At 55.6% G+C, this 15,183-nt stretch overlaps 1 protein-coding gene across 1 annotated transcript; it reads left to right on the top strand.

The window, feature by feature from the left end:
- The first annotated feature begins 1,057 nt into the window (after nucleotides 1-1,057).
- On the top strand, nucleotides 1,058-14,573 carry ttc5 (tetratricopeptide repeat domain 5). Its single transcript, XM_069188716.1, has 11 exons — nucleotides 1,058-1,249; nucleotides 5,189-5,321; nucleotides 5,747-5,958; nucleotides 7,575-7,722; nucleotides 7,937-8,028; nucleotides 8,347-8,403; nucleotides 9,883-10,029; nucleotides 11,195-11,409; nucleotides 11,858-12,002; nucleotides 14,317-14,472; nucleotides 14,506-14,573. The coding sequence occupies exons 1-10, from the start codon at nucleotides 1,184-1,186 to the stop codon at nucleotides 14,434-14,436; spliced, it is 1,335 nt and encodes a 444-aa protein (XP_069044817.1). The 5' UTR covers nucleotides 1,058-1,183; the 3' UTR covers nucleotides 14,437-14,472; nucleotides 14,506-14,573.
- The last annotated feature ends 610 nt before the right edge of the window (nucleotides 14,574-15,183 follow it).

The raw sequence follows: 15,183 nt of genomic DNA, 5'->3' as shown, positions 1-15,183 counted from the left end.
TCCCTACTTTCACAACAAGGTTGCCCCAGGGTGCTTAACAATGCCAGTGACCATTCATGTTGTGTGTACTGTACTGTAGTGTCCATGTTCAGTATTCACTGTATGTTTGCAGTCCCACGACACGCAGGTGTCCAGGGGAATTATAGAGCAGAGTTTATTGCCATACGTACTTGAACATCGCAATTCTGGTTTGCATCTCTTGGCGCATACGTCGTACAGCACACGACACAGTAAGACAGACGACACCACACAATGAAGACAGTATTTGGACAGTTCCAAACATAATTAATAATAACGAGAAAACAATATGTATCAGCAGCCATATCACTCTGCAGCTCACAGCTGGCAGCCCAGTGGAGCTCAGCAGGAGTGAGCCTGGCCAGTACCTGGATGGGAGACTCCTGGGAAAGCTGAGGCTGCTGCTGGGAGAGGTGTTAGTGGGGCCAGTAGGGGGGCGCTCACCCTGTGGTCTGTGGGGGTCCTAAAGCCCCAGGACAGTGATGGGGACACTAGACTGTAAATAAGGTGCCGTCCTTCAGATGAGACATAATACTGAGGTCCTGCCTCTCTGTGGTCAGTCAAGACCCCAGGGTGTCTCTCAGAAAGAGTAGGGGTGTGACCCCAGTGTCCTGGACAGACTCCCCCTGGTCTTTACCAGTCATGGCCTCCTGATCACCCCCCTCTCTGAACTGGCCTCATCACTCTGCTCTCCTCCCCACTGAGAGCTGGTGTGGGGAGCGTTCTGGCGCACTATGGCTGCTGTCGCATCATCCAGGTGGGGCTGGACACTGGGGGGGTGGATGGGATCCCCATTACCTGTAAAGCGCTTTGACTGGAGTCTCCAGAAAAGCCCTATATAAGTGTAAGCAATTATTACTAATTATATTATTAACAATAAATATGCAGTAGTGAAAAAAACACGGTTAAACAAATAAACGGTTCCTATTTTGCTATATGGGTCTAACATGGTTGCTGGCCATTTTTAAAAATACGCTTCAATGTGTTTTAGTTTATTTGCGCTGCAACGCACGACCTAAAAGTCGCTCGCAAAGGCACCGGTGTGAAGCTCGGCGGAGGACTGGAGATCCAGCCGCACCGCTCCGCCTCCCCGGCGGCAGGGGGCGCTGTCGCTCGGGCGGCTGTTACTTTCCCCCACCGCTCCGCTGTCGCCCTCGGAGTCAAGATGGCGGACGGCGAGGCCGGGACGCGGGTGGGAGCGGCAGAGAGAGAAGATCTGGAAACACTGAAGGTGAGTTAGCTCGCAAGGCCCCTCTGTCCGCCACGCACTCCCGCGCTTGTTGTCTTCCCCGCGGGGCTGTTTTCGTCGGACCCAGACTGTGCCGGTGTGCTCGAGCCGGGGGCAGCAGTGCTGACCGGCTCCGTTACTATAACAACGCGCCCGCACCGGCAGCTCGGGGCACGGCTCTTTCCGCTCTTCCTCACGTGTCTCTTGGTTGTGTTGTGTCTGGGAATTCAGTTTTCTGCTTCGGGTATCGCAGTATGTAGCGAAAGCGTGATCGTTATTGTGCTGTAGTTGCATCCGCGAATGTAAATATACGAGCTAACCTCTCACACTCACCCTGAACTCACCAGCACACACACACACTGTCACACCTGATTGTGCTGTAAAAACTGCTAGTGTCACTGCTGTCCCTCTCCTCTCACACTCACCCTGAACTCACCAGCACACACACTGTCACACCTGGCTGTTCTGTAGACACTACTAGTGTCACTGCTGTCCCTCTCCTCTCACACTCACCCTGAACTCACCAGCACACACACACTGTCACACCTGACTGTACTGTAGACACTACTAGTGTCACTGCTGTCCCTCTCCTCTCACACTCACCCTGAACTCACCAGCACACACACACACTGTCACACCTGATTGTGCTGTAAAAACTGCTAGTGTCACTGCTGTCCCTCTCCTCTCACACTCACCCTGAACTCACCAGCACACACACACTGTCACACCTGACTGTACTGTAGACACTACTAGTGTCACTGCTGTCCCTCTCCTCTCACACTCACCCTGAACTCACCAGCACACACACACTGTCACACCTGACTGTACTGTAGACACTACTAGTGTCACTGCTGTCCCTCTCCTCTCACACTCACCCTGAATTCACCAGCACACACACACTGTCACACCTGACTGTACTGTAGACACTACTAGTGTCACTGCTGTCCCTCTCCTCTCACACTCACCCTGGACTCACCAGTACACACACACTGTCACACCTGACTGTACTGTAGACACTGCTAGTGTCACTGCTGTCCCTCTCCTCTCACACTCACCCTGAACTCACCAGCACACACACACTGTCACACCTGACTGTACTGTAGACACTACTAGTGTCACTGCTGTCCCTCTCCTCTCACACTCACCCTGAACTCACCAGCACACACACACTGTCACACCTGACTGTACTGTAGACACTACTAGAGTCACTGCTGTCCCTCTCCTCTCACACTCACCCTGAACTCACCAGTACACACACACACACTGTCACACCTGACTGTACTGTAGACACTGCTAGTGTCACTGCTGTCCCTCTCCTCTCACACTCACCCTGAACTCACCAGCACACACACACTGTCACACCTGATTGTGCTGTAAAAACTGCTAGTGTCACTGCTGTCCCTCTCCTCTCACACTCACCCTGAACTCACCAGCACACACACACTGTCACACCTGACTGTACTGTAGACACTACTAGTGTCACTGCTGTCCCTCTCCTCTCACACTCACCCTGAACTCACCAGCACACACACACTGTCACACCTGACTGTACTGTAGACACTACTAGTGTCACTGCTGTCCCTCTCCTCTCACACTCACCCTGAATTCACCAGCACACACACACTGTCACACCTGACTGTACTGTAGACACTACTAGTGTCACTGCTGTCCCTCTCCTCTCACACTCACCCTGGACTCACCAGTACACACACACTGTCACACCTGACTGTACTGTAGACACTGCTAGTGTCACTGCTGTCCCTCTCCTCTCACACTCACCCTGAACTCACCAGCACACACACACTGTCACACCTGACTGTACTGTAGACACTACTAGTGTCACTGCTGTCCCTCTCCTCTCACACTCACCCTGAACTCACCAGCACACACACACTGTCACACCTGACTGTACTGTAGACACTACTAGAGTCACTGCTGTCCCTCTCCTCTCACACTCACCCTGAACTCACCAGTACACACACACACACTGTCACACCTGACTGTACTGTAGACACTGCTAGTGTCACTGCTGTCCCTCTCCTCTCACACTCACCCTGAACTCACCAGCACACACACACTGTCACACCTGACTGTACTGTAGACACTGCTAGTGTCACTGCTGTCCCTCTCCTCTCACACTCACCCTGAACTCACCAGCACACACACACACTGTCACACCTGACTGTACTGTAGACACTACTAGTGTCACTGCTGCCCCTCTCCTCTCACACTCACCCTGAACTCACCAGCACACACACACACTGTCACACCTGACTGTACTGTAGACACTACTAGTGTCACTGCTGCCCCTCTCCTCTCACACTCACCCTGAACTCACCAACACACACACACTGTCACACCTGACTGTACTGTAGACACTACTAGTGTCACTGCTGTCCCTCTCCTCTCACACTCACCCTGAACTCACCAGCACACACACACACACACACACTGTCACACCTGACTGTACTGTAGACACTACTAGTGTCACTGCTGTGCCTCCTCTCACACTCACCCTGAACTCACCAGCACACACACACAGTGTCACACCTGACTGTACTGTAGACACAACTTGTGTCACTGCTGTCCCTCTCCTCTCACACTCACCCTGAACTCACCAGCACACACACACACACACACTGTCACACCTGACTGTACTGTAGACACTACTAGTGTCACTGCTGTGCCTCCTCTCACACTCACCCTGAACTCACCAGCACACACACACAGTGTCACACCTGACTGTACTGTAGACACAACTTGTGTCACTGCTGTCCCTCTCCTCTCACACTCACCCTGAATTCTCCAGCACACACACTGTCACACCTGGCTGTACTGTAGACACTACTAGTGTCACTGCTGTCCCTCTCCTCTCACACTCACCCTGAACTCACCAGCACACACACACACTGTCACACCTGACTGTGCTGGAGACACTACTAGTGTCACTGCTGTCCCTCTCCTCTCACACTCACCCTGAACTCACCAGCACACACACACTGTCACACCTGACTGTGCTGTAGACACTACTAGTGTCACTGCTGTCCCTCTCCTCTCACACTCACCCTGAACTCACCAACACACACACACTCACACCTGACTGTACTGTAGACACTGCTAGTGTCACTGCTGTCCCTCTCCTCTCACACTCACCCTGAACTCACCAGCACACACACACTGTCACACCTGACTGTACAGTAGACACTACTAGTGTCACTGCTGTGCCTCCTCTCACACTCACCCTGAATTCACCAGCACACACACACTGTCACACCTGACTGTACTGTAGACACTACTAGTGTCACTGCTGTCCCTCTCCTCTCACACTCACCCTGAACTCACCAGCACACACACTGTCACACCTGACTGTACTGGAGACACTACTAGTGTCACTGCTGTCCCTCTCCTCTCACACTCACCCTGAACTCTCCAGCACACACACTGTCACACCTGACTGTACTGTAGACACTACTAGTGTCACTGCTGTCCACTCCTCTCACACTCACCCTGAACTCTCCAGCACACACACTGTCACACCTGGCTGTACTGTAGACACTACTAGTGTCACTGCTGTCCCTCTCCTCTCACACTCACCCTGAACTCACCAGCACACACACACTGTCACACCTGACTGTACTGTAGACACTACTATTGTCACTGCTGTCCCTCTCCTCTCACACTCACCCTGAACTCACCAGAACACACACACACTGTCACACCTGACTGTACTGTAGACACTACTATTGTCACTGCTGTCCCTCTCCTCTCACACTCACCCTGAACTCTCCAGGATACACTGACTGTAGACTCACAATAATAGCATCAGTAGGAGCTACACACAGATGACTTCAGTGTCTATTTATCTCATGCACAGGATGAGAGTGAATTATGTTCACTTTTTCACTATAGATCACATTCTCTTTCTCTGTCTTCCTGGGGTAGGAACTGGTGGATGAGTTGTATCGTTTCCGGGACCACTATTTTGAGACGCATGGTGTGGAAGATGCTGGTAAGAAGCAGAGTGACGTTGCTCGGGAGATGGAGAGAACACTCAGCACCCTGCAGGAGAAGGAGGGTGAGCCTGTGTTAATGTACTGGAGTGTCCAGTCAGTCAGTGTGTCTGTATGAACCCCTCTCTTTCAGTGCAGTGTTAATGTACTGGAGTGTCCAGTCAGTCAGTGTGTCTGTATGAACCCCTCTCTCTCAGTGCAGTGTTAATGTACTGGAGTGTCCAGTCAGTCAGTGTGTCTGTATGAACCCCTCTCTCTCAGTGCAGTGTTAATGTACTGGAGTGTCCAGTCAGTCAGTGTGTCTGTATGAACCCCTCTCTCTCAGTGCAGTGTTAATGTACTGGAGTGTCCAGTCAGTCAGTGTGTCTGTATGAACCCCTCTCTCTCAGTGCAGTGTTAATGTACTGGAGTGTCCAGTCAGTCAGTGTGTCTGTATGAACCCCTCTCTCTCAGTGCAGTGTTACTGTGTGATTAATTCCTCTCTCCTCAGGCTCGTACAGACACCGTGCTCAGTTCCTCCTGCTGAAGGGACGGACCCTCAGTGTGGTCCCGGAGTTCAGCCCGGTGGCCGAGGAGCTGCTGTCGCGCGCGGTCAAGCTGGAGCCGGGGCTGGTGGAGGCCTGGAACTGCTTGGGGGAGCAGTACTGGCGCAAGGGGGAGCTGGCTGGAGCCAAGACCTGCTTCACTGGAGCCCTGCAGCACGTGAGCCCCGCTGTGTCTCCCGTCCCTCTCTCCCCCCGACCCGCTGTGTCTCCCGTCCCTCTCTCCCCTGACCCGCTGTGTCCTCTCCCCTCCCTCTCTCCCCCCGACCCGCTGTGTCTCCCGTCCCTCTCTCCCCCCGACCCGCTGTGTCCTCTCCCCTCCCTCTCTCCCCCCGACCCGCTGTGTCCTCTCCCCTCCCTCTCTCCCCCCGACCCGCTGTGTCTCCCGTCCCTCTCTCCCCCCGACCCGCTGTGTCTCCCGTCCCTCTCTCCCCCCGACCTGCTGTGCCCTCTCATGTCCCTTTCTTCCCCTCTCTCCCCCGACCCGCTGTGTCTCCCGTCCCTCTCTCCCCCGACCCGCTGTGTCTCCCATCCCTCTCTCCCCCGACCCGCTGTGTCTCCCATCCCTCTCTCCCCCCGACCTGCTGTGCCCTCTCATGTCCCTTTCTTCCCCTCTCTCCCCCGACCCGCTGTGTCTCCCATCCCTCTCTCCCCCCGACCTGCTGTGCCCTCTCATGTCCCTTTCTTCCCCTCTCTCCCCCGACCCACTGTGTCTCCCGTCCCTCTCTCCCCCGACCCGCTGTGTCTCCCGTCCCTCTCCCTTTCCCTCTCTCCCCCTGACCCCCTGTGCCCTCTCATGTCCCTTTCTTCCCTCGACCCCTCGACCCGCTGTGTCTCCCGTCCCTCTCCCTTTCCCTCTCTCCCCCTCTCCGTCTACCTCTTCGCTTGCTGACAGTTCCTACAACTTGCGACTTACCTGTCATTATTTCCCAGACTTCCCTCCCTGTGCTGGGAGTCAGGGACAAAGGGAAGAGATACAGGGAGGGGGTGGAGTCAGGCAGAAGAGGGTGTGGTCAGGGCAATGGGGGCGGAGACAGTCCCTGGTGGAGAGATGCTGGGAAAGGGGAGGGGTTAGCAGACGGGAGGGGGTGGAGTCAGTGTGGAGATCGGCAGTGTCATTCAGGTGGGCTCAGTGGGGAAGGGTGCGGAGATGCTGACCAGGCGCAGAGATTTAGAGAGGGGGTGTGGCCAGTGGGGAGAGGGGCAGGGCCAGTGGGGAGAGAGGTGGGGTTAGTGCCGAGAGAGGGGGTAATCTTGGAGAGAGGTGGGGTTAGTGCCGAGAGAGGGGGTAATCTTGGAGAGAGGTGGGGTCAGTGCCGAGAGGGGGGGGTAATCTTGGAGAGAGGTGGGGTTAGTGCCGAGAGAGGGGGTAATCTTGGAGAGAGGTGGGGTCAGTGCAGAGAGAGGGGGGGTAATCTTGGGGAGAGGGGCGGGGCCAGTGGGGAGAGAGGAGGGGTCAGTGCAGAGAGAGGGGGGGTAATCTTGGGGAGAGGGGCGGGGCCAGTGGGGAGAGAGGGGGTAATCTTGGAAAGGGGTGGGGCCAGTGGGAAGAGGGCGGGGCCAATGGCGAGAGAGGGGGTAATCTTGGAGAGGGGCGGGGCCAGTGGGGAGAGGGCGGGGCCAGTGGCGAGGGAGGGGGTAATCTTGGAGAGGGGCGGGGTCAGTGGGGGGAGAGGCTGGGGCCAGTGGGGAGAGGGCGGGGCCAGTGGCGAGGGAGGGGGTAATCTTGGAGAGGGGCGGGGCCAGTGGCGAGCTCACGGCGGGGGTGTGTTTCAGAGTAAGAACAAGGTGTCCCTGAGGAGCCTGTCCATGGTGCTGCGCCAGCTGCCCGGCTCCGCGGAGGAGAGGGCCGCGCGCGTCCTGGAGAGCGTCAACACCGCCAAGCAGGCCGTGCAGCTGGACATCGCCGACGGCACGTCCTGGTGTGAGTGTCTGTGTGCTGGGGCAGGGCCGGGGGCCGGGGGGGACCCCTGAACTGTCGGTCGCCCCGCCCCCAGAGCCGCGTGGCGATATCCGTGCGCCGTGGAGGCTGTCGGGGCCAGAGCCGTCCTCCCGGGAGGCGCAGGGGCGCGGCTGGGGCCGCCGGCGGGCGGTGGGACCCCCCCGCGGTGACGTGTGGTCTGCTGCTCTCCTCGCAGATATCCTGGGCAACGCCTACATCTCCCTCTTCTTCACCGCCGGGCAGAACCCCCAGATCTCCCAGCAGGCCCTGAGCGCCTACGCGCAGGCCGTGAGTGACCGCCGCCCACGCACAGCCGCCACAGGGGGCGCCAGAGGGCGGGCACACACACACACACACACACACACACACATGCACGCAGACACGCACAGACGCCACAGGGGGCGCCAGAGGGCAGTTACACACACACACACACATGCACGCAGACACGCACAGATGCCACAGGGGGCGCCAGAGGGCAGGCAGACACATACACACGCACGCACACACACACACAGATGTTGACCAGCACTGTTCCTCAAGAGACCTGAAGGAGCTGACCTCTCACTCTCACGCCCCCCGACTGTCTGTCTCCTCTGTTTTGTGCAGGAGAAAGTGGACAGCACTGCCAGCTCGAACCCGGACCTGCACTTCAACAGAGCAACGGTACTATCTCAGTGCAGTGTTAATGTACTGGAGTGTCCAGTCAGTCAGTGTGTCTGTATGAACCCCTCTCTCTCAGTGCAGTGTTAATGTACTGGAGTGTCCAGTCAGTCAGTGTGTCTGTATGAACCCCTCTCTCTCAGTGCAGTGTTAATGTACTGGAGTGTCCAGTCAGTCAGTGTGTCTGTATGAACCCCTCTCTCTCAGTGCAGTGTTAATGTACTGGAGTGTCCAGTCAGTCAGTGTGTCTGTATGAACCCCTCTCTCTCAGTGCAGTGTTAATGTACTGGAGTGTCCAGTCAGTCAGTGTGTCTGTATGAACCCCTCTCTCTCAGTGCAGTGTTAATGTACTGGAGTGTCCAGTCAGTCAGTGTGTCTGTATGAACCCCTCTCTCTCAGTGCAGTGTTAATGTACTGGAGTGTCCAGTCAGTCAGTGTGTCTGTATGAACCCCTCTCTCTCAGTGCAGTGTTAATGTACTGGAGTGTCCAGTCAGTCAGTGTGTCTGTATGAACCCCTCTCTCTCAGTGCAGTGTTAATGGACTGGAGTGTCCAGTCAGTCAGTGTGTCTGTATGAACCCCTCTCTCTCAGTGCAGTGTTAATGTACTGGAGTGTCCAGTCAGTCAGTGTGTCTGTATGAACCCCTCTCTCTCAGTGCAGTGTTAATGGACTGGAGTGTCCAGTCAGTCAGTGTGTCTGTATGAACCCCTCTCTCTCAGTGCAGTGTTAATGTACTGGAGTGTCCAGTCAGTGTGTCTGTATGAACCCCTCTCTCTCAGTGCAGTGTTAATGTACTGGAGTGTCCAGTCAGTCAGTGTGTCTGTATGAACCCCTCTCTCTCAGTGCAGTGTTAATGGACTGGAGTGTCCAGTCAGTCAGTGTGTCTGTATGAACCCCTCTCTCTCAGTGCAGTGTTAATGTACTGGAGTGTCCAGTCAGTCAGTGTGTCTGTATGAACCCCTCTCTCTCAGTGCAGTGTTAATGGACTGGAGTGTCCAGTCAGTCAGTGTGTCTGTATGAACCCCTCTCTCTCAGTGCAGTGTTAATGTACTGGAGTGTCCAGTCAGTGTGTCTGTATGAACCCCTCTCTCTCAGTGCAGTGTTCATGTACTGGAGTGTCCAGTCAGTCAGTGTGTCTGTATGAACCCTCTCTCTCAGTGCAGTGTTAATGTACTGGAGTGTCCAGTCAGTCAGTGTGTCTGTATGAACCCCTCTCTCTCAGTGCAGTGTTAATGGACTGGAGTGTCCAGTCAGTCAGTGTGTCTGTATGAACCCCTCTCTCTCAGTGCAGTTTTAATGTACTGGAGTGTCCAGTCAGTCAGTGTGTCTGTATGAACCCCTCTCTCTCAGTGCAGTGTTAATGTACTGGAGTGTCCAGTCAGTCAGTGTGTCTGTATGAACCCCTCTCTCTCAGTGCAGTGTTAATGTACTGGAGTGTCCAGTCAGTCAGTGTCTCTGTATTAACCCCTCTCTCTCTCTCAGCTCTATCAGTATGAGGAGATGTTCGGTGCAGCTCTGGCTGGGTTTAGTCGGGCAGCAGCTCTGGACCCTAGTTGGCCAGAACCACCTCAACGAGAAAGACAGCTGTTGGACTACCTAGAGCGGCTCACCACTCTCACGAGTAACAAGGTATGCTGGGACAGTGGAGGACTGACAGCACAGGGCTAGCTGGGCAGATGGAGGGGCACTGCCCTGCACAGACACACGCTCCTGTATGGAGCAGACTTGGGGCTGTGGAGCCCCAGACCAGTCAGTCCAGGGGTCTCCCGGTCCTGCTTAGCCCCAGACTAGTCAGTCCAGGTGTCCCCCGGTCCTGTGGAGCCCCAGTCCAGGGATCCCCCGGTCCTGTGTAGGGGGGCAGGTTGAGGCTTCAGGGTGCAGGGGGGCAGGTGCAGGAGGCGGGGGGCTCAGGGGGGCAGGTTCAGGAGGCGGGGGGCTCAGGGGGGCAGGTTCAGGAGGCGGGAGGCTCAGGGGGGCTCAGGGGGGCAGGTTCAGGAGGCGGGGGGCTCAGGGGGGCAGGTTCAGGAGGCGGGGGGCTCAGGGGGGCAGGTTCAGGAGGCGGGGGGCTCAGGGGGGCAGGTTCAGGAGGCGGGGGGCTCAGGGGGGCAGGTTCAGGAGGCGGGGGGCAGGTTCAGGAGGCGGGGGGCTCAGGGGGGCAGGTTCAGGAGGCGGGGGGCTCAGGGGGGCAGGTTCAGGAGGCGGGGGGCTCAGGGGGGCAGGTTCAGGAGGCGGGGGGGCTCAGGGGGGCAGGTTCAGGAGGCAGGGGGGCAGGTTCAGGAGGCGGGGGGCTCAGGGGGACAGGTTCAGGAGGCGGGGGGGCAGGTTCAGGAGGCGGGGGGCTCAGGGGGACAGGTTCAGGAGGCGGGGGGCTCAGGGGGGCAGGTTCAGGAGGCGGGGGGCTCAGGGGGGCAGGTTCAGGAGGCGGGGGGGCTCAGGGGGGCAGGTTCAGGAGGCGGGAGGCTCAGGGGGGCAGGTTCAGGAGGCGGGGGGCTCAGGGGGGCAGGTTCAGGAGGCGGGGGGCTCAGGGGGGCAGGTTCAGGAGGCGGGGGGCAGGTTCAGGAGGCGGGGGGCTCAGGGGGGCAGGTTCAGGAGGCGGGGGGCTCAGGGAGGCAGGTTCAGGAGGCGGGGGGCTCAGGGGGGCAGGTCCAGGAGGCGGGGGGCTCAGGGGGGCAGGTTCAGGAGGCGGGGGGCTCAGGGGGGCAGGTTCAGGAGGCAGGGGGGCAGGTTCAGGAGGCGGGGGGCTCAGGGGCTCCTGCGGCCCTCGGCAGTGCTGGCTGACCCCTCTCTCTCTCAGGGGAAGGTTCGGGGGAGGCGCCTGAGGTCCATGCTGTCGTCCCTGAGCCTGGCGGCGCTGGGTCCGTGCGCGGAGGCCCGGTTCTGCTCGCCCTCGGGCCGAGCCGGCAGCCTGGAGCCCCGCGACCTGGCCGGCCTGGCAGCAGGCCGCAACACCGGCGTGGCCGCGCTGGGGAAGGTGGTGTTCAGCCTGGCTTCCTCCGACCACATGGCCTTGTGAGTGACCAGTGCCGGACCGGTCCAGTCAGTCAGTGTGTCTGTATGAACCCCTCTCTCTCAGTGCAGTGTTAATGTACTGGAGTGTCCAGTCAGTCAGTGTGTCTGTATGAACCCCTCTCTCTCAGTGCAGTGTTAATGTACTGGAGTGTCCAGTCAGTCAGTGTGTCTGTATGAACCCCTCTCTCTCAGTGCAGTGTTAATGTACTGGAGTGTCCAGTCAGTGTGTCTGTATGAACCCCTCTCTCTCAGTGCAGTGTTAATGTACTGGAGTGTCCAGTCAGTCAGTGTGTCTGTATGAACCCCTCTCTCTCAGTGCAGTGTTAATGTACTGGAGTGTCCAGTCAGTCAGTGTGTCTGTATGAACCCCTCTCTCTCAGTGCAGTGTTAATGTACTGGAGTGTCCAGTCAGTGTGTCTGTATGAACCCCTCTCTCTCTGTGTGTCAGCACGTTTGGCCTGGTGGACAGTGAGGAGACCTGCTGGCCAGTGATGGTGTACAACAGTGCGGAGAGCTGGGGTGTGTTAATAGGAGACTCAGTGGCCATTCCTGAGCCCCAGGTCAAGCTGCACTCTCTCACCCACAAAGACCAGGTCAGTATCTGTATACACCCCACACACACACCTGCACATGAGGTGCTGTTTAGACCATTATTCCAACTTTACCTCTCATACACACACAAGTTGCTCTCACACACAAAATGCCGTAACACTCTCCATTTTACCTCTCACACACACACAAAACACTCTCACATTCACTAGTTTTACCTCTCGCGTACACACAAAACACTCCTTCAGAATGTGAATGTGAGGTACAACTAGTGAATGTGAGAGCGTTTTGTGTGTGTGAGGTAAAACTAGTGAATGTGAGAGCGTTTTGTGTGTGTGTGAGGTAAAACTAGTGAATGTGAGAGCGTTTTGTGTGAGGTAAAACTAGTGAACGTGAGTGTTTTGTGTGTGAGAGGTAGAACTATTGAATGTGAGAGCGTTTTGTGTGTGTGAGGTAAAACTAGTGAACGTGAGAGCGTTTTGTGTGTGAGAGGTACAACTAGTGAACGTGAGAGCTTTTTGTGTGTGAGAGGTACAACTAGTGAACGTGAGAGCTTTTTGTGTGTGAGAGGTACAACTAGTGAACGTGAGAGCTTTTTGTGTTAGAGGTACAACTAGTGAACGTGAGAGCGTTTTGTGTGAGAGGTACAACTAGTGAACGTGAGAGCGTTTTGTGTGTGAGATACTAGTGAATGTGAGAGCGTTTTGTGTGTGTGAGGTACTAGTGAATGTGAGAGCGTTTTGTGTGTGAGGTAAAACTAGTGAACGTGAGAGCGTTTTGTGTGTGTGAGGTACTAGTGAATGTGAGAGCGTTTTGTGTGTGAGGTACTAGTGAATGTGAGAGCGTTTTGTGTGTGAGGTACTAGTGAATGTGAGAGCGTTTTGTGTGTGAGGTAAAACTAGTGAACGTGAGAGCTTTTTGTGTGTGTGAGGTACAACTAGTGAAAGTGAGAGCTTTTTGTGTGTGAGAGGTACAACTAGTGAACGTGAGAGGTACAACTAGTGAACGTGAGAGCTTTTTGTGTGAGAGGTACAACTAGTGAATGTGAGAGCGTTTTGTGTGAGAGGTACAACTAGTGAATGTGAGAGCGTTTTGTGTGAGAGGTACAACTAGTGAACGTGAGAGCATTTTGTGTGTGTGAGGTACTAGTGAACGTGAGAGCGTTTTGTGTGTGTGAGGTACTAGTGAATGTGAGAGCGTTTTGTGTGTGTGAGGTACTAGTGAATGTGAGAGCGTTTTGTGTGTGAGGTACTAGTGAATGTGAGAGCGTTTTGTGTGTGTGAGGTACTAGTGAATGTGAGAGCGTTTTGTGTGTGTGAGGTACTAGTGAACGCGAGAGCTTTTTGTGTGTGTGAGGTAAAACTAGTGAATGAGAGCTTTTTGTGTGTGAGAGGTACAACTAGTGAACGTGAGAGCTTTTTGTGTGTGAGAGGTACAACTAGTGAATGTGAGAGCGTTTTGTGTGTGAGGTACAACTAGTGAACGTGAGAGCGTTTTGTGTGTGTGAGGTACTAGTGAATGTGAGAGCGTTTTGTGTGTGAGATAAAACTAGTGAACGTGAGAGCTTTTTGTGTGTGAGGTAAAACTAGTGAACGTGAGAGCGTTTTGTGTATGTGAGGTAAAACTAGTGAACGTGAGAGCGTTTTGTGTATGTGAGGTAAAACTAGTGAACGTGAGAGCGTTTTGTGTATGTGAGGTAAAACTAGTGAACGTGAGAGCGTTTTGTGTGTGTGAGGTAAAACTAGTGAATGAGAGCTTTTTGTGTGTGAGAGGTACAACTAGTGAATGTGAGCGTTTTGTGTGTGAGGTACAACTAGTGAATGTGAGCGTTTTGTGTGTGAGGTACAACTAGTGAATGTGAGAGCGTTTTGTGTGTTTGACCGTTTTGTGTATGAGGTAAAACTAGTGAATGTGAGAGCGTTTTGTGCGAGATGTAAAACTAGTGAATGTGAGAGCGTTTTGTGCGAGAAGTAAAACTAGTGAATGTGAGAGTGTTTTGTGTGAGAAGTAAAACTAGTGAGACCTTTTTGTATGAGTTAAAACTAGTGAATGTGAGAGCGTTTTGTATGTGAGAGGTAAAACTAGTGAACATAGCCTGCCACACACAGACTTACACTACACACACAGCCTGTCACACACACACCTACACTATACACCCACACTCTGTATACACACACAGCCTGCCACACACACCTAAACACACAGCCTACCACGCACAACACACCCACATTCTGTATACACACACAGCCTGCCACACACACACCTACGCTACACACACAGCCTGCCACACACACACAGCTCCACACACACCTCCTGTTGCTCCCTGGGCTGACTCCTCTCGTCTCCCTGTGTCTCCAGACTATAGAGTTCCGCAGTATCCGTGTGGATTCTCCACTTCTGCTCATCGTCAACGGGAAGAGGCAGGGAGCAGCCTGTCAGACTGCAGCCTCCGTCACCTACAGACCCCAGAGCGACTGAGGGCAGGGGGTACCGGGACAGGAGGAGGAGAGAGAGGGGGTACCGGGACAGGAGGAGGAGGAGAGAGAGTGGGGTACCGGGTACTGAGGGGGAGGAGGAGAGAGAGGGGGGGGTACAGGGACAGGAGGAGGAGAGAGAGGGGTTACAGGGACAGGAGGAGGAGAGAGAGGGGGGTACCGGGACAGGAGGAGGAGGAGAGAGAGGGGGGGTACAGGGACAGGAGGAGGAGAGAGAGTGGGGGTACAGGGACAGGAGGAGGAGAGAGAGGGGGGGTACCGGGACAGGGGGAGGAGAGAGAGAGAGGGGGTACAGGGACAGGGGGAGGAGAGAGAGTGGGGTACCGGGTACTGAGGGGGAGGAGGAGAGAGTGGGGGTGTACAGGGACAGGAGGAGGAGAGAGAGGGGGGGTACAGGGACAGGAGGAGGAGAGAGGGGGGGTACCTGGACAGGAGGAGGAGAGAGAGGGGGGTACAGGGATAGGAGGAGGAGAGAGAGGGGGTACTGGGACAGGAGGAGGAGAGTGGGGTACCGGGTACTGAGGGGGAGGAGGAGACAGTGGGGGTGTACAGGGACAGGAGGAGGAGAGAGAGGGGGTACAGGGACAGGAGGAGGAGAGAGAGAGAGAGAGAGAGAGAGAGGGGGTACAGGGACAGGAGGAGGAGGGAGAGAGGGGGTACCGGGACAGGAGGAGGAGAGAGAGAGGGGTTACAGGGGCAGGAGGAGGAGAGAGGGAGGGGGTACCGGGAC

Source organism: Lepisosteus oculatus, chromosome 4 (genome assembly GCF_040954835.1).
Source record: "Lepisosteus oculatus isolate fLepOcu1 chromosome 4, fLepOcu1.hap2, whole genome shotgun sequence".
NCBI lineage: Eukaryota > Metazoa > Chordata > Actinopteri > Semionotiformes > Lepisosteidae > Lepisosteus > Lepisosteus oculatus.
Note: the sequence above shows the minus strand (reverse complement) of the source record. Positions and strands in the feature narration are given on the sequence as shown.